This window comes from Chiloscyllium punctatum, chromosome 2, assembly GCF_047496795.1.
Source record: "Chiloscyllium punctatum isolate Juve2018m chromosome 2, sChiPun1.3, whole genome shotgun sequence".
Lineage (NCBI taxonomy): Eukaryota > Metazoa > Chordata > Chondrichthyes > Orectolobiformes > Hemiscylliidae > Chiloscyllium > Chiloscyllium punctatum.
Window position 1 is genome coordinate 62,508,419 of NC_092740.1, and position 20,111 is coordinate 62,528,529.

The 20,111-nt window shown below is 40.2% G+C and overlaps 1 protein-coding gene across 1 annotated transcript in view; it reads left to right on the forward strand.

Moving 5' to 3' along the window:
- Positions 1–20,111, forward strand: part of erap2 (endoplasmic reticulum aminopeptidase 2) — a 74,933-nt gene that overhangs the window by 46,401 nt on the left and 8,421 nt on the right. The window contains exons 9-16 of the mRNA XM_072583424.1: positions 3,421–3,552; positions 5,379–5,447; positions 6,199–6,374; positions 6,510–6,589; positions 7,793–7,976; positions 11,982–12,138; positions 14,070–14,254; positions 17,131–17,292. Of these exons, the coding sequence (XP_072439525.1) occupies positions 3,421–3,552; positions 5,379–5,447; positions 6,199–6,374; positions 6,510–6,589; positions 7,793–7,976; positions 11,982–12,138; positions 14,070–14,254; positions 17,131–17,292 (1,145 nt within the window). The remainder of the gene's footprint in view (positions 1–3,420; positions 3,553–5,378; positions 5,448–6,198; positions 6,375–6,509; positions 6,590–7,792; positions 7,977–11,981; positions 12,139–14,069; positions 14,255–17,130; positions 17,293–20,111) is intronic.

The following is a 20,111-nucleotide window of genomic DNA, read 5'->3' on the forward strand; positions in this document are numbered from 1 at the left end:
TTCCCATACTCTAAAGAATCTTCGGTCTTTACAGTTTGGTATTTCTGATAGTCTCCGGTATCCAGATTCTGATAATAGGCGGATAAAATGTGCACTTCACTTTTTAGAATAGATTGTATACATCAGTTTTGTGTTGTTTGCTCGCCCCTGGAATCTTTGGGTGCATGATTGGTGACTGTCTCAAACTATTTATTTTCCCTAGCACTCTTCCTAATGTAGTCAACCTTTCAATTTTCAACAAACAATTTGTGATAAACAAGAGATTGTAAATGTACTGTTCACAGTGGAGGATAGTCTTCATGTATTACAAGGAAATTGTAGTTTGAATACAGCCTGTAAACTTACCAATAAATCTTGGTTGTAATATAGGTCACTTTCTCCGTGTTCAAAGACTTAAGCTGTTAAACTAACAGTTTGATACATTAAATTTTCTCTGTGGTGTGTTATGCTTTATTTTTCTCATTCTTGAATTTAAACTGCCTGGAAAACAAAATTCTGTAGTGTTCCACTGTAAGTACCATATCTCTAGGTTCTAACCTTGGAAGACAATATAGCTTAACTTTGGAAATAATGCATTGTCCTCCTGACCCTTATAAATCAAGTGATGAAACAAAGAACAAAGCCAAGGGAAGGGACTCTGAATTTTGGACTATCTTAAAAAACATGTTCTGAGTCAATCAGTTGGCAATAATAGTACTGGCAGTTTGTATATCAAGTGAAAGCAAACATGAAAGCAACTCAAATGATACAAGTGAGGACCCAGCTAGAGCTGCAGATTGTAGTCTATGGCTAGGCACCTGAAGAGAGCGGTTTTAAAAGAAAACTATCTCTAGTACTATCAAATAGCTTTTATTCACCAATGACATGTTCACTAAAGCACAGTGCCATTCAGCTCCGAATCTCATTCAGATTTGGTCCAAGGAAAAGAGCTGAACTCCAGAGGCAAGATGAAAGTGGCATGAGAGTGGCTTGACTGAGAATGGCATCAAGGAGCCCCAGTAAAACTGGAGTTAATATGAAACCGAGGAAGATGTTAAACAGGTTGAAGTCAAACTTAGATCAAGCGGAAAATAATTGTGATTGTTGAAGGTCAGTCATCTCATCTCCAGGACAACTCTACAAGAGCTCCTCACATTAGGATCTTGGTCCCTATCATCTCTAGCTCTTCATCAATGGCCTTCCAGCATAAGGTGTCTGCTGATGATTAACCAATGTTCAGTACCATTTACAACTCCTCAGATGTTGAAGTAGTCTGTGTCCAAATGCAGCAAGGCCTGGGCAACATTCCCCTGATAAATGGCAAGCAACATGTACACCTCAAGTGTCAGGCAGTGACCATGGTCCAGCAAAACAGGAATCCAACAGTTACTCATTCATACTCATTGGCATTACCAATGCTGAATCCTCTGGTACCATCATCCTGGGGGTTACTATTAGAGTCATAGAGATGTACAGCATGGAAACAGACCCTTCGGTCCAACTTGTCCATGCCGACCAGATAGTCCCACCTGCCAGCACCAGGATTTGGATGCGAGAATAAGAGGTACAGTTAGTAAGTTTGCAGATGACACCAAAATTGGAAGTGTAGTGGACAGTGAAGAAGGTTACCTCAGATTACAACAGGACCTTGACCAGATAGGCCAATGGGCTGAGAAGTGGCAGATGGAGTTTAATTCAGATAAATGCGAGCTACTGCATTTTGGGAAAGCAAATCTTAGCAGGACTTATACACTTAATGGTAAGGTCCTAGGGAGTGTTGCTGAACAAAGAGACCTTGGAGTGCAGGTTCATAGCTCCTTGAAAGTCGAGTCGCAGATAGATAGGATAGTGAAGGTGGCGTTTGGTATGCTTTCCTTTATTGGTCAGATCTTGAGTACAGTAGTTGGGAGGTCATATTGCGGCTGTACAGGACATTGGTTAGGCCACTGTTGGAATATTGCATGCAATTCTGGTCTCCTTCCTATCGGAAAGATGTTATGAAACTTGAAAGTGTTCAGAAAGATTTACAAGGATGTTGCCAGGGTTGGAGGATTTGAGGTATAGGGAGAGGCTGAACAGGCTGGGGCTGTTTTCCCTGGAGCGTCGGAGGCTGAGGGGTGACCTTATAGAGGTTTACAAAATTATGAAGGGCATGGATAGGATTAAGAGACAAAGTCTTTTCCCTGGGGTGGGAGAGTCCAGAGCTAGAGGGCATAGGTTTAGGGTGAGAGGGGAAAGATATAAAAGATACCTAAGGGGCAACTTTTTCACGCAGAGGGTGGTACGTGTATGGAATGAGCTGCCAGAGGAAGTGGTGGAGGCTGGTACAATTGCAACATTTAAAAGGCACTTGGATGGGTATATGAATATGGAGGGTTTGGAGGGATATGGGCCGGGTGCTGGCAGGTGAGACTAGATTGGTTTGGGATATCTGGTCGGCATGGACGGGTTGGACCAAAGGGTCTGTTTCCATGCTGTACATCACTATGACTGTATGATTTTATGCAATTTCAAAGGTAAAGATGCTGGCCCAGCCAGTGACACTGATATCCCATGAACAATTTTTTCAATCGAAAGAACTCCACTTGTCTTCTTTTAATATTTTCTCCATCCTCATTCAATAATTTCTTATTAGTTCTTTTCTCCACCCAACTTACCCTTAGGACCTTTTTTAAGCACCAGTTTTAATTCTGTTTCCCAACGCTGCATGCTTTGCATGAATAATTCACGATTAACCAGATGTAACATGTTAGTGCGTGCATTTTCATTTCAAGACTCCAACTGACACAGCTTAGAATGTTGCTTAATTTCATGAAGCAGTTTTGTCACAATGCTTCATGATACAGTTTAATTGATATGCTGTTACTTGTTTTATTTACTGTGAGGTTAAAAACTTGAAAGTGCACTTTCTTTGTCCTTGACAGTGTATTTTCTTTGGCATTCAGTGTAAACTTGTGCATAAAATTTTTCTTTACAATTTTATTGATTAATTTCTGCACATCTTCATTTGTTGATATAAGCAAAGTGTCATCATCATTGTGGATATTGTTGATACTGTTTCCTCCTTTCTTATGTCTTTCATCCCTTCAATTCCTGTAAGAATTTACTCACTGCTGGGCAGAGTCAGTTCGATGAGGGAACAAACCCTTACCTAACCCTTCTTTTGATCACTTTCCAAGAACTAAACGTTTTCCCCAATTCCAGCCTTACTGCCTAATTCTGGTAAATATTCGTGATGAAGCTTTGTATTGATGCTGATGTCTTCAGAATTTTCATAAGTTGATGACATCAAATTGAAATACAAAATTAAGTTCAATCTTAAGGACCTTCGTGTTTGATCTTGTAGTGCAGGTAAATAGCACATATCATCTCTACCTATTTAAAGGGTGTGTGCATGTACACATTACATGTAACTCACATTTTGTGTCTTTTTAAATGTAGGGAGCTTGTATTTTGCACATGTTGAGAAATTTTCTAACGGAGGAGGTATTTCAAAGAGGTTTAGTTCATTATCTTCGAAAATACAGCTACAGAAATGCCAAAAATGAAGACTTGTGGAACAGTATGGCCAATGTAAGAGTTTTTTCTATTGCCTGAAATTTGGATTATGTATTTCAATAAGAATTCAGCACTTGTTTAATACAACATCATTCTAAAGCCTGTTAATTGTTTCACTATCTTTAAATTAGTTTCTCTGTTAAATGTGATTATTTCCAATGCTTTTAGAAAAAAAAATGAAGATTACAGTAATTTGTGGCAACGTATCATTCAATTCAGAAATTATAGGATTGTATTAATATTTTTCTTAATGGTTAACACCAGCATTTTTAAATGGAGCTGGTTGCCATCTCTTTTCTGTTCTATTTTTCTGCACTGTTTGAATTGATTTCTTATTGATTAATTTTATTTGGAGTTTTACTCCAGATGTTTTTCTGAGGCTTAAAAAAGAGATTTGTTTTTAAACTTGTTCCTTAGATAAGGATATCACTGACTAGGCAAGCATTTATTGCCCATCCCTAAGTGTTAAGAGTCAACCACATTGCTGTGGATCTGGAGTCACATGTAGGCTAGACCAGGTAAAGATTGCAGATTTCCTTCCCTAAAGGGTATTAGTGAACCAGATGGGTTTTCTTCCAATAATCAATATTGGTTTTAGAATTTTTTCATTTAATTGAACTCAAATTCCATCATCTACCGTGGCAGAATTGGAACCCAGGTCCCCAAAATATTGTCTGGGTCTCCAGATTAACAGTCCAACAATAACATCACTTTGCCATTAATTTGCCTACATTATTATTTTCCTTTCAAACTAGAAAGCATCTCTTAGAAGCCTGTTACTCAGGTTACTGTAATGATTTCAGAAATTAAATAAAATAATCTCCTCATTATTGCTCCTCAGGCATTGGTTGTGTTCTGCACCATCATGTGATCATTCCTGACCTTGGAAAAGAGTAAAATAAACCCACCACGCTAAACATAGTTGAAGCAATGACCTTGTAAACAGACTTATTGAACAAAAATAGATCACTGTGACACATTTCAAATTTGCAGTAATCACAGACTTCACTATCTACTTTCAAAATGACACAAAATAGTGTTAATTTGCTGTATGAAATGGCAGTGGGACCAAAACCCAAATATTAATCTCTGGCTCAATTGATCTTTTTGTTAATTTTCTTTTAGTTTACAGATTAAATCACATTTACATTCCTACTTATCACTTGCTTTGACTTCAGAATGTGATAAATAAATACCTCTAATCTGTGTTTGAAGACCTAAATCATTGTTTGAAGGCCTAAACCATTGTCTCATGGATTTCTGAGTAAGGGTCACTGAACCCCAAACATTATCTCTGATTTATCACCACTGTTTTTGCCAGATCTGCTGGGCTTTTCCAGCAATTTCTATTTTTAGGGTAAGTGGAATGTTTATTTTATAATCAAAGAAAATCTTATAGGATACGTGATGCAACTCATAAACCAACATAGCTGATGGAAACTTCTGTTGGATTAACTACTCAATTGGAACAAAAGTAAAAGCAAATTTCTGCAGATGCTGGAATCTGAAACCAAAAGAGAAAATGCTGGAAAATCTCAGCAGGTCTTGCAGCATCTGTAAGGAGAGAAAACAGCTGACATTTTGAGTCTAACTGACCCTTTGTCAAATCTTTCAATATTTGCTTAAGATAACAAGCTAGGTATTCCCAAAATACCAGAATTCAATAAGCAATTGTAAAATGAATCTGAAAAAATGATTAAGTTTACAAAATTCTTTCAGGAACTGTTCCAGAAACTTTTGATTTACAGCCTGGAAATGAAGCATGTGCTTTATGATCTTTGGGGATTGTATAAGTTTGTGAAGGTAATGCAAAAACAATTTCTGTTTTGATATGCCAACAGACTTGCACTGAGGAAGACTTTACCTCAGGTGGATTCTGCTACAGTGCCTCACAAGCTGCTAAAAATGCTGTAAGATTTTAGTCTTTGTTAAACCTTGTATAAGTCTGGTCATCTCTGAGTATACTCAAATTGCAATATCTCACATTTGTCATAAGTATCTACATAATTACAACCTGTGGGATCTTAGAATTCTTGGGATCAGGTCTTGGTGCTGGGTGGAATTAATTTAAATAGTATTGGGAAATAAAAAAAACAGCATGATGCATATGGAGAATTTACAATAGTAGTAATTTAATGAAAAGACTACTTGACCATGAAGTTCCTTAAATTATGATGTTTATTTTATGTTACACATTTCTAGTTGTATGTGATAGGAATTATCAACCTTCACTCAAATTCCTGCATTTGCTGAGTTTGTTGCTGCTTTGGAATTATGTATTTAAATATTTATCATCAACCTGTTCAGACATATTCAAACACAGATCTGGGAGGTGGGCTGGACCCTCTGGCGCCTAAGGAGGGACACTACCAGTACCACAAGAGCCCTTAAAAAAGAAACAATAAAACCATCGATGAGGGTGTGAGAGAAGTAAAAAGTAACTGAATTTATAGAATGCAATTGCACCTTCATTTATGCAAGACACCATACCTAAGCATCTACATTCAAGTAATCTGTCATTCAAAGTCACAACCATTAGGTTAAAAGTAAATTTTGATTGCTAATGCATTGTATGCTTGTATTTGTGTTAACTCTTTTAAAAAGTCGGGGGAAAAATAAAACATTGTTTCTTAAGTTGTACTGTGCCTTTCTATTCCTCAGTACCTTTATGCAGGGGAACACTTAGATATCAAGGAAATTATGAACACGTGGACACTTCAGCAAGGAATACCGGTGATAATTGTTGATCATAATGGGAGTAAAGTCAAGCTAGAACAAGAGCGCTTTCTTAAGGGGGTGCTCCCAGAAGACCCCACCTGGGACTCACTGCAATCTGGGTATTTATGTCTCCATTGTATTCTTTTTAATTTTCTTCTTTGTTTTGATGAAATATTATTTGTCTTTGTGGATAAAGTTCTAGGTGCAATCTGCAATATTTTAAAAATCAAATAAACTTCTCACGATTTTTGCAGCTACCTGTGGCAGGTCCCACTAACCTATATCACAAGCAGTTCGAAAGCCATTGGTAAACACTTACTGAAAACAAAAACAGGTACGTGTGCTGCAAATTGCTGTTTTCCAATAAAGTAGTACTACCTGAAAAGAATCCAAATAAAACTTAAATAAAAGCAAAGATATTTTTGAAATGTATCTTAATGAAGATTTAATTTAAACTCACCTTGTATAGTATTTAAAATAGCTCGAACATTGTAATTCAGTTTTACTGTATAAAGCTTGTAATATTATGTACAATGTAGTTCTATGATAGCTAAAGCCATCCTTTAACATTTGAAAATGAAATAGTGTGTATTCCCACTGAATTACCTCATTTGGCAGTTTTATTTACTTGATTGCCCTCTTGCTGATACCTTAAGAAGTTGAAGTTCAAGTTACCTTTTTAAGAACCTAATATGGACTGAAACTTCTGTAACTTGGAAATATTAAAGTGAATAAGCATTCTCGTGGCTCTCAATGGACAGCAGCTAAAAATGGACTAACTGCTTATGTATTAATTGTTGTTTTTGGGATTTTCCTATGATTAAGTTGGCTGCTGTGTTTATCCACAAGCCAATTCATTGTTTATAAATAAAGGAACACTGGGACACCATACTAATGTTGTAAATGTTGAGTTAATTGAATGTAGATGTGTGACTTCTTTATTCAGGTTGATATGTGAATGCTCCAGGTATGATTCAGAGCAGCTGTTGTTAATTGGAACAAACATTTTAGAAGCATTCACTTCCAAATTTTTTCAAAATAATGAAAAAGAACTATTTCTTGAGTCTCTTATGGTGCAGTTGCAATGTCACTGCCTCTGAACCAGAAGTCCATGGTTCAAGTCCCACAGTACCAGAGGTGTGTAATGAATTTTCTCTGTGGGGATTTGTAGAAAAGATTAGTGATCAGTATTGATGCTGGGCTGAGGAGAGAAAATAAACTTGTGGGGAAGGCAGGCTGGCTCCTGCTTCCTGCTTCCTCCTTTACTGAATAAATATTTGCCTAATTAACACATTATGTCATTGCATGTTTATTTATCAATTGCTTTTCCGAGAGTATATTTGATTCTCTACATCAACGTTTCTCAGAGGGGTTAAGGATGGGATCTGATCCAGGCGGTTTTTCTTTTGCCAGCGTGTGCATGATGGGCCAACTTCATTCTGTCCAGTGTTCTTCCTATATTTCTCCATTTGATCTGTTAGTTTTAAGAATTTCTCTTTACTAATTAGCTTCAATAACTTAATTTTACCTCAATCAGATCATATTGAACTAGATGGAGAGGCTCAATGGGTTAAATTTAATGTGGACATGAATGGATATTACATTGTCCATTATAAGCGTGCTGGATGGGATTCTTTGATTAATCTGTTGTGGCAGAACCACACATTACTGAGCCAGAAGGATCGAGCAAACCTGATTCATAATGCTTTCCAACTTGTCAGGTATTGTAGAAAGTTACTATTACTGTATTAACTATTATGTTCAATCATAAAATTAGTGTATCAAAATATGTTACTGGAATTGTGCTTAATTTAAGATCACCCAGTTTACACAGAGCAACAATGTCACATGGCATCCCACCTGCCCCAATCCTGTGTTAGTGCTGCCTGCTAAAATATTTTAAATCCCTGCTTGTATTCCCCAATCCAATGAGCACACAGCAGCAACATCTATCTCACCCTGGTTTCCTATATTCCACCAGAGAATCTCAGGCACCAGGCCATTGGCGGACTGCTTTCACCCCACTCACTACTACTGAGCTCCTGACCACCTTGGCTTTTCACAACCATCATTCCTTTCCTTTAGTACAGTAATCGGTGATGGGCTAAATGTGTGTGTGTGTCATTAGCAAGGCTTGCATTTGTTGGCCATTCCTAACTGCCCTTGAACTGGGTGGCTTGCTGTACACTTCAGAGGGGCAGTCAAGATGGGTCTGGGGTCACATGCAGGGCAGGCCAGACCAGGTAAGGACAGGACATCCTTAAAGGACATTAATACAGGTCGTTCTGCTCGAACATGACAGTTGTGTTCCTCTACAACCTCGCGATGTACAAAATTGCACTATGGAAAACTGCTATAGAAAATTGTGCTGTAGAATATCGCAAATAGAAAATCACAATACCAGTTCAGTAGAAAGTTTGCATTATCTGAACAATGTCCACTATTGGTCAGTCGCGTTATAGCCAATTCATGCTGATAAAATGCGCATTATAAGGAAATGACCTGTAAAGTGGATGGGTTTGTATGATGAGTAACAACGGTTACACCATTACTATAAGAGTGACGAGAACCTTAGGCTAAAATTCCAGGGCACTTGGCTTCGAATCTCACCCCAACAAATGTTGAAGTGTGAATTTAACAAAATCTGGAAATAAACACTAATCTAACAGCAATGATTACACAGTTGCCCTGTGCACAAGTGCCCTGAAACATTAGCCTAAGGTTCTCATCGCTCTTATAGTGACAATGCCACTATGCTACTGCCTCCATTCAATTTGATTGAGTAGTGCCAGCTAGCTAAAGAGCTTACCTTAACTGTACCTTAGCCCTTTCAGCTGTTGAGCAGGGCCCATAGAGCCTTAATTTTCTTTTTACTATTTGCCATCAGTTGTCTTTCTCTCCTCCTGTGACTTAATGTATTAGTAATCTTATTAGTATCAGTAGTTCAGCCACTTCCTCCTGAACTCCCATCTCACTCTGGAATTTTTACATGCTGCCTCTTCATGGCCACTTTAACTTTTTGACTCTGCTTAATGTCCTATAGCAATCAGGCCATTCACCCTGTCATATGTTGCCTTGCTTCAGCTTTCTCTTCCTCTTTCTTACCACAAAGATTCATTCTAACACCCTGCTCCTCAGCCTCTAACTTTTCTCTTAGCAGATACTTTTTGATTAACCATTGGTAACCAGTAAGAACTGAATCTTAACATATTCTGTCAGCATGAGCCATAAATGCCAGAATAAAGCATTTTGTATGGGTGAAAGTTGAGAACAATTTGCATTTGTTGTGGGGGCATCATTTACACTCAGTATTTGAACAGGAAGTAGTTATTCACAAAAACTGACAAATAAATAAAAATAGCTTGTTTGAAATAACTTGCTTGATGACAATCTTCCTCATATGAGGTAATCTAACTTTGATCTGTGATCAGAGACAGGAGCATGTGACTGCTGGTAAAGTAAATACGGAAAATCAAGGGGTAGCTATGGAAGATCCTACACCTTCTGATCCAAGATTGTTTCTTGCTATCATACCTGTTCAGTTCCATACTAACAAAGCTCCCTCACCTTTCCTTCCTGTCTGTCTTTCTTAAAAAACCACATACCTCTGAATATTTATTTCCCAGCTTTGATCTCCTTATCACTTTGTATTATCATTGAGTTATTGAGGCATTCAGCATATAAACAGGCCCTTCAGCCCACCATGTGTATGCTGACCAACAAATATCAAACTGCACTAGTTCTATTTACCTGCACTTTGTCCATAGCCTATTATGCCCTGGCATTTTAAGAGCTCATCTAGATGCTTCTTAAATGTTGTCAGAGTACCTGCCTCCAATGTCCTCTCCGGTGGCACATTCCATATTTCTAACACCCTCTGGATGAAAAATAGATCTCCTTTAAAATACTAACTTGCTCCATTAAACTTATGCCCTTTCATCTCAGACATGTCTGCCATGGGGAAGAGACTCTCACAATCTGTTCTGAATATACCTCTCATAATTTTGTATACCTCAGTCAGATCAAACCCCCCCTCACCCCAGCCTCTTCTGCTTCAAGGAAAACAAACCCAGCCTATCCAGTCAGTGTTACTAACTGAGACTTTTCATTCCAGCCAACATCCTAGTGAATCTCTCCTGCATCCTCTCCAGTGCAGTCACATCCTTCCAATAGTATGGTGACCAGAACTGCACACAGTATTCCATTTGTGGCCTAACAGTGTTTTAAAAAGTTGTCATAAGACTTCCTTGCTCCTATATTCCATGAATGTATGACCTAGCTAGTGAAGGCAAGGATCTTGTATTCTGTCTACTTGTGCTGACACCTTCAGGGATGTATGGTTTTGTCACCAAGGACTTGCTGTTCCACAGTATTCCCAAAGGACCTACCATTCACTGTATAAATGTGTCTTTTATCAGACCTCCCAAACTGCACCACCTCAAACTTATCAGGATTAAATTCCATCTGCCATTGCTCTGACCAATTTACCAGCTCAGTAATACCAGACTGTATACTGAGACTATCTTCCTCGCTATCAACAATACCACCAATTTCCATGTTATCAGCAAACTTACTAATTATACCTTCCATATTCACATCCACGTCATAAATATCCATAACAAACAGCAAGGGTGCCAGCACCAAACCCTGTGGTACACTGCTGGTTACAGGCTTCCAATTACCGCCCTCCACCATCATCCTTTGCATCCTAATTGGAAGCCAATTTTAGTTGCAGTTTGCCAACTTGCCTTGGAACCCAGTGGCTCTTACCTTTTGATCAGCCTTCCATGTAGGACCTTGTCAAAGGCTTTAATGAAGTCCATGTAAACCACATCAAATGCACTATCCTCATCAATATATTTAGTCACCTTTTCAAAAATCTCAGTTAAATTAGTCAGATTGGATGTCTCTGTATCAAATCTACACTGACTATCCCTGATCAATCCCTGCCTTTCCAACAAGATAGATTCAATGGTGTTGAAGCTTCACTAACAAGTTATAGTGGGCTACCAATGATGGAGTTGAAATGGACTAGTCATATAAATAATGTGCCAAATAAGGAAGGTCAGACACTCAGAATGCTGCAGAGTAACTTGCCTCCTAGCACCATATACCTGTCCACCATCTACAAGGCACAAGTTGTAAGTGTGATAGAATGCTACCCACTTGTCTGTATGAGAGCAACTCCAGTGGTACTTGAGGCTTGAGGCTTGAAGCAGGCTGTTTGATTTCCAACACTTTCAGCACCTTCAACATTCACTCCCTTCATCACTGCTGCACTGTAGCAGCAGTGTGTACCACCAACAGGATGCGCTGCAGAAATTCATCAAGGCTCATTTGACAGTATCTTCCTGACATGTAATCTTGACCATCTAAAAAAACTATCAAAAGGTGAATGGGAATATCATTGCCTTTTAAGTTCCCCTCCAAGTCTTACACCATGCTGAGTTAGAACTATATCACCATTCTTTCACTGTCACTGAGTCAAAATCCTGTAACACCCTCCCTAACACGTCTTGGGTATCCCAACACACATGGACTGCTGTGGTTTAAGAAGGAACCTCACCTGCTTACCTTCTACAAGGCAGTTAGGGATGGGTAATAAATGCTAGACTAGTCAGTGACATCCATATCCCATGAACAAATGAAAATTAGTTTGATTGCGAATAAAATTTGATCTTTGGTTTTGCTGGAACAGTTTAACAAGTGATTATTGCTGTATTTAGTGCAGGAAAGTTGTCACTTGATCGAGCACTTGACTTGACCCGTTACCTCAGGCATGAGAACAAGATCATTCCAGTGTTGCAGGGTCTGGATTACCTTGAGGTGTATTACAGATTGGTTCTGAGAAGAAATATCTCTGATGTTGCAGCAAATCTGAAGGTAAGATTCTTATGTGTTACTTGACCAACATTTATTTTTAGTGATAAAAATGATAATGATGGAAACTACATGATAAAATTTGAAGGTTTAACATTAATATTACATTTTTTTAGATATCATTAAGTGCACTAAATTCAAAAGAGAACAAAATTGACTGGGAGACTTAGAAAAGATCAGAGCTTTCCCAGTTTGTAGACTTAATAGTCAGAAAACATGACTGTTGGTCATGTGTCAGTTGAGTTTTATGTGAACATATTGTCTCATGTCATGGAGCAGCTTGAATCACTGTTGACCATTCCAAATTTTCAATAGCAAGCATGTATGCAGAGCCATTTTATGAAACCCTTTGAAAGTTTGGAAATATTTGCAGCAACCTGGTTATGTATGTGTACAAATTCAATTAATGTTTTTCCCATTTTACCAAAGCTCTCCTTGAACCTACAAATACCAGTCATAATAAAGTCCCCAAAGAACTTAAGGCACTTTGCTTATGAATTTTTAACATCCATCCTCCAAAGCATATAAATTCATGCTTTGTAATGCTTCCATGTGCAACAGTAGATTTAAAACCTTACTCACTCCAAATAATCAGTCATCATGTTAAGGGAGTGGTTTTAGACAATTCTGTTATGGAGACCATCATACCATAATCCAATTTTGTCCCCTACTCCGCATGCAATAAAGTAGCAAGAGAACAAACTGGAGAGCTCATTTCCCCTGTTTGTTTTACCAGGGGAAATGAGCTAGCTGTCATGTGAATGTTGATAATAGGCTTGGCTATGTCATGGCTTACCATGGCTTCGCATCAACCAAATCATCCACCGACATTTCCGCCACCTCCAAAAAGACCCCACCACCAGGGATATATTTCCCTCCCCACCCCTTTCCGCCTTCCGCAAAGACCGTTCCCTCCGTGACTACCTGGTCAGGTCCACACCCCCCTACGACCCACCCTCCCATTCTGGCACTTTCCCCTGCCACCGCAGGAACTGTAAAACCTGTGCCCACACCTCCTCCCTCACCTCTATCCAAGGCCCTAAAGGAGCCTTCCACATCCATCAAAGTTTCACCTGCACATCCACCAATATAATTTATTGTATCCGTTGCTCCCGATGTGGTCTCCTCTACATTGGGGAGACTGGGCGCCTCCTAGCAGAGCGCTTTAGGGAACATCTCCGAGACACCCGCACCAATCAACCAAACCGCCCCGTGGCCCAACATTTCAACTCCCCCTCCCACTCTGCCGAGGACATGGAGGTCCTGGGCCTCCTTTACCGCCGCTCCCTCACCACCAGACGCCTGGAGGAAGAACGCCTCATCTTCCGCCTCGGAACACTTCAACCCCAGGGCATCAATGTGGACTTCAACAGCTTCCTCATTTCCCCTTCTCCCACCTCATCCTAGTTTCAAACTTCCAGCTCAGTTACTGTCTCCTTGACTTGTCCGACCTGCCTATCTTCTTTTCCACCTATCCACTCCACCCTCTCCTCCTTGACCTATCACCTTCATCTCCTCCCCCACTCACCCATTGTACTCTATGCTACTCTCTCCCCACCCCCACCCTCCTCTAGCTTATCTCTCCATGCTTCAGGCTCACTGCCTTTATTCCTGATGAAGGGCTTTTGCCCGAAACGTCGATTTTGCTGCTCGTTGGATGCTGCCTGAACTGCTGTGCTCTTCCAGCACCACTAATCCAGTATTTGGTTTTCAGCATCTGCAGTCATTGTTTTTACCATGGCTTACCATAGCCTAATGACTGAACACACAACTAATTGACCCTTATCTTTCAGCAACATATCAGATTTCCATTTATCTAATGAACTATGGGGGATCTCTGCAGTTAATCTTTAAATATGTGTTAATTTTATGAGATTTTACACCAACTGTCTTTCACCTATGAGTTTAATTGTGTGCTGCTACTTATGTTTCAGGGATATATCCTGCAATTTTTCAAACACCTGATCAATAAGCAGTCATGGAGTGATGATGGCACGGTGTCAGAGCGATTACTGCGGTCCAATCTCCTGGAACTCGTCTGTGAACTCGAATACCCTCCTTGTATTCAGAAAGCATCCGACTATTTTAATCAGTGGAGGAAATCCAATGGAACCATGAAGTTAGTAACCATTAAAATAGTTTCCCATTTGTGTCTTGTGATACTGTTTTGCTTAGCACCTTGTCATGCATTTTTGAAAAGTTTTAATTTATTGAAGTGTTATTGTATACACAAAAGAGTAATAAGATGAATGACCCAGTCATCTGTTTTGGTTACTACTAGTTGAGGACAGCATTAATAGCTATGGGACCTCTCTACCTAATGTATCAAAGAGGTCTCATGACTCTGCTCTTTCTCCACTTGGAAGTTACTGGCATTCCACCATCGACAATATTTAATTTGAACAACAGTCCCTCTGAGATCTGTATTGGTGTCCCTGGAGTTTACACCCATCTTTACCTTTAGATACATGTAAGAATGTTGTCCAGTTCAGAAAGTATATGATTTCTCCTGAATTAAACATTACAAAAATGAGTTTTATTTCTTCATGAATTGATTGAAAGATTTCTTTGCACATTGTGGATACATGGGAAAGGATTACATTAGCGATGTGGGGGCTGCAGTGCAGAGCCCACCCACAATCGCGGTGACTTTCCTGGCAGCTGGCAGTGATGTTAATTGCTGTAAGGCAAGACCTTTAACCCTTTTCTCAGGAGGAATTCCTGCCTTAGAGAGCCAGTCACATGGCCAGCCACTGTGTAGTACCAGTAGCGCCAGCCAGCAGATGTCTCTACTGCTAGTACTACAGGCAGTCCCACCAGGCCCATGTAAGGCAAGAGAGTCCCTCCAGGCCCAGGTTAGGCAAGAATCTCAGCAAGGGCTGGAGTGAGAGGGTCTTAGGTTCAGGAGGCTCTGGTAGGCTTAAATGGACCGAAATGCTTGCCAACATCCACAATGTATGCCACTGCCCTTTGCCAGACAGGAGCTGTATGCAGGAGAGAAAGTGAGGACTGCAGATGCTGGAGAGTCAGAGTCAAAAAGTGTGGCACTGGAAAAGTAGAGCAGGTCAGGCAGCATTTGAGGAGCAGTAGAATTGATGTTTGGGGCATAAGCCCTTCATCAGGAATTGGGGGGTGAGGGGTAGGGGAAGGGGGCTGAGAGATAAATAGGAGGATGGGGATGGGGCTGGGGGAAAGACAGCTGGGACGACGATAGGTGGATGCAGGTGAGGGGTGTTTGTGATAGGTTGGTGGGGAGGGTGGACCGGATAAGTGGGAAGGCAGGTGGACAGGTGTGCGGGAAAGATGCAGATCTTCCTATATAGCACGTGTCTACAACCCCCCCACCCAGCCCTGAGTAGAATAACAGAAGGATGGAATGAAGCCAGTAATTGGTCACTTAGGGGCTGCAGTGAGCCCAAGGATGGGTAGAGTACCAGATGCTTGTAAAATCTTAGAGAGGTTTGCAACAAACAAAAAGGCTATCCACTGGATACTTACTACATGTCCCCTGCCTTCATGCCCCTCAGCGGAGAAGTAAAATCCAGCCCAGAAAACATCACAGAGTCAAAGAATACACTTCTCAAAGGTCTGATGATAAAATGTTATAATTTCTTGTAATAAAAACAGAATTGATCTTATTGAGGTCAATTTTCCAATCCTGTAATCATCCAGCATGAGACCAGAAAATAACACAGTATACAGGGCATGATAAAACAAAAAACTATGGATGCTAGATGTCTGAAATAAAAACAGAAACTGCAGAAACTCCACAGTTTTGGTAGTATCTGTGAAGAGAAAGCAGAGTTAACGTTTTGGGTCCAGTGACCTTTCTTCACAACTGAATGCACCTGGAAAAGGCAGTATTTATCTGGATGACAAAGAGTTGGAAGGAAAAGAAGTGAGCAATGGTTTGAGACAGAGACTTGAGAGAGAGGGAGGGGAAGAAAGGGATTGTTGATAGTAAGTCAGGGAAGAAAAGAAGCTGGATAGGTAATAATGGGGACAATAAGTGGGTGAAACTGGGTTGGCTGTACTGAAAGTAACTCATGTCATGACAAGACCCTAGGATTTGGAAATGAGTAAAATACATAGAGGGAGGTGTTCAGGCTGTAAGGTTATTGAGCTTGATGTCGAGTCCTGAAGGCTGCAATGTTCTCAAGCAGAAAGTCAGATGCTGTACTTCCAGCTTGCACTGGGATTTTCTGGAGCATTGCAGCATGTCTAAGACGGAAATTATATATCATCACTATTAAAAAGTATTTACGTGCCACAGCATTCATTTCAAGCACTCCCACTTTATGGCCTCCACAAGTGCATGTCAAAAAAAAGGTCAGAGACTGAACATTAGAGGTTTCTACTTCTATTACCTATCCATATAATCTGAGAATTGTTGCACAAAGAGAGACTATTACAGAAAATAGTCTCCATTCAATCACCATCTATCCTGTGCAAATTTACTTTGAATTATGTATAAAGGTCATGGGATTGAACAATCTCAAATCTTCTTGGTGAAGCACTGTATAGGTGGCATGGTGGCTCAGTGGTTAGCACTGCTGCCTCAGCATCAGGGACCCGGGTTCGATTATGACCTCGGGTGACTGTCTGTGTGGAGTTTGCACATTCTCCCCGTGTCTGCGTGGGTTTCCTCCGGGTGCTCCGGTTTCCTCCCACAATCCAAAGATCCTCCCACAATCCAAAGCGAATTGGCTATGCTAAATTGCCCATAGTGTTAGGTGCGTTAGCCAGGGGTAAATGTGAGGGAATGGGTGTGGATGAGTTATTCTTCAGAGAGTCAGTATGGACTCATTGGGCCGAAGGGCCTGTTTCCATACTGTAGGGAATCTAATCTAAGAACATATTGATAAAAATGATCAAATGTCACAGAGCCGGTTTCTAAACATGCCTTTAGCTGTTTCTAGTGAATGAGTATTCTACAGGGGAATTTGACAAGCAAACACACACTCTTTTATTGAGCACATGCTGTTAATTTTGTAGCTTACCAACTGATGTCCTGGAGGTTGTGTACTCTGTGGGTGCCCAGAGCAGTGATGGATGGGAATACCTTCTGAAGAAATACACCCAGTCAGTGTCTGGTGCTGAAAAGAATAAGATTGTGTCTGCATTGACAAGTAGCAGAGATCCAGAAAAACTGGAACGGTATGTAACATATTTATATATCATCAGATCTCTTATGGCATCTTACACAGTGAGTCAGAAGTCATATAGCTAAAGGGAAAGGCTGGCCTGTGGACATGGTTCAAAGTGTATACATAGGACTTTGAATGAGTCACTGCAGTACTTTGAGAAGATGAAGTAAATGGTACCACAAAGTGTTTACAGCAAAGAAACAGGCCATTCGGCCCAACAGGTCAGTGTTTATGTTTCAGCTTAATCTCCTTCCACAGTTCTTCATCCGTCTCTATAACTGTATTCTTTAATTTCTTGACCCACCCTACTTTTATCCAACTTTCTCTTAAATACATCTACACCAGCTACATGGGGTGTTCGTTATAATAATGAGTTCCACATTACAATCATTCTGATGAAGATGTTTCTCCCGTCTTCTAACTTGGGTTTATTAATGACTACCTTATGTTTATGATTTCCAGTACTAATCTTCTCTATGTTTATCTTACAAACCCTATCAATATTTTAAAGATCTCCAGAAGAATACAACCTCTTAGCTCTATTATCACATCTTTTGATTTGCTTGATTTTGTCCTTGGAGAGTAATGAATAAGAGAGGAGGAAGGAAGTATTCCCCTTCGATTGGATGGGAATTCACTCCACTTGGCCTGTGGGATCCAATGATGATCGGCCTTTGGGAGATGAAGCCTTGGGCTCTGAGAGTCTCCTGGACTGCTGTGGGGAGGTTGGCCTTTTGAAGCTGTGATCTCTGTATTCAGCAAGGGGACTGCTCCGTCAATAGAAAATGCCAGTGAATGTGACAATTCCATGTAAATTGGGCTATAATAGCTTAAACTTATTGCCTATCTCCAACTGTGTGCTGGAATTTAAGAATATAAACCTCAATTTTTATGTTTTTTATAAAAAAAATCAGTATGTATAATTGAAGAGAATTCAAATATCTCATTTTTAAGGGTTGTACAGTCGGTTCTGCTTTAATGCGTGTTTCTTCAACGTGAATTGAAGGATCGAGATTGTTATTTGTAGAACGTGAACTTTCCTTACTTGTATTGGCTATAATCTGATAAACTCACATCCCATTAGTTTGAATGGCATGGCTATTGCGCGGTTTTCTTATACCGTGAGATTTCATGAGACCAGGATTATCGTATTTTATCAGAACTGACTGTAATTAGATCTGGTTCTTGCTGTCCTTTTTTATTAGGTTGATTGATATTAGGTTCCCCAAGAATAGATTGCAAATAGTTGCAAGTGCTGGGGATTTGAGCAAATTGTGGATGTTTTTATAAGTAAGTCTAAGTCTGTAAATAGTTAAAGATGCAGAGACAGCATTCAGGGGAGTGGTATACTCTTCCTGTTATATTTGGGAGATCAGGGAGCAGATGACTGTCTGTGGGAAGTGTATTTGGATGCAGCTCTTATCAGACTGCATGCATTGATTGGAAAGATAGTTGGATGCACTGAGGAATTTAAAGGAGCAAGGCAGTGTGATGGATAGTAGATTCAGGGAGTTGGTCATAGAGCAGATACAGTCAGCAGTATAGGTGACTGTCAGGAGAGGTAGGCAGGTAGTGCAAGAGTCTCCTTTGCCTCTTTCCCTCACAAATAAGTATGCAATTTTGGATCCTGCTGGGGAATGGCCTCTCAGAGGAAAGTAGCAGTGACATCCAGGCTTTGGGACCATGACTGACATGATACCAGGGCCTCCTGGCTCAGAAGTAGGGACACATACCACTGCACCACAAGCATATATAATTAGTGGATTTCTAGGCCAGGCCATCTTCACCTGTTTCATCAATGACCTTCTTTTCATCAAAATGTCTGAAATGGGAATGTTCACTGATGTTTGCACAATGTTCAACGCTGTGCAGACACAGCAGTTCATATCTAAATGAACAATATCTAGGGTTGAGCTGACAAGTGGCAAGTATCTTTCATGCCACACAAGTGCCAACTCTTCATCAGGTGGTTGTGGAACAGGACCATGTCCAGCAGGAGAAAATCTGGCCATCTTCAGTTGCCATTCAATGGCACCACCAATATCAACATCCTGGGTATTACCAATGACCAGGAGCTAAATTGGATTATCTATATAAATGCTGTAGCTAGCAGGAGCAGGTCGGAGCTTAAAATCCTACAGCAAGTTACACACTCCCTAGACCCTGGCAACCATTTAATCAACAAGGTATGAGTTAGAAGTATGATGGAATATTCCCCACTTGCCTAGATGTATGCAGTTCCAACAACACTCGAGAAGCTTTGAAACCATCCGAGACAAAGCAGCTGGCTTCAATGGCACCACAGCCACAAACATTCACTCCGTCCACCACCAACATTCAGTAGCAACAATGTGTACCATTTACAAGATGGAATGCATAATTTCACCAAGATTCCTTTGACACAATTTTCCAAACCCACAACTGTAACTATCTAGAAGTACAAGGGCAGCAGATACATAGGAATACCACCACTTGCTCTCAAAGGCACTCACCATCCTGACTTGGAACCATTCCTTCACTGTCTCTGGGCCAAAATCCTGGAATTCCCTCCCTAATGGCATTGTAGGTCAATTTACAGCAGTTGGACTGCTGTAGTTCAAGAAGAAAGCTCACTACCACCTTCTCAAGGCCAGTTAGGAATCAGCAATAAATGCTGGCTCAGCCAGAAATGCCCACATCCCATGAAGGAGTGAAAAAATGAATGCACTGCCCGAGAGTGGTTTAGATAGACTATTCGGCTTTTTAAAGTCGATTTGGATAATTCTCTTTTTTCTAAAAAACTCAGCATTATGAGTAAATGGCTGGGCAGTATAACTAGAGTGAACTGCT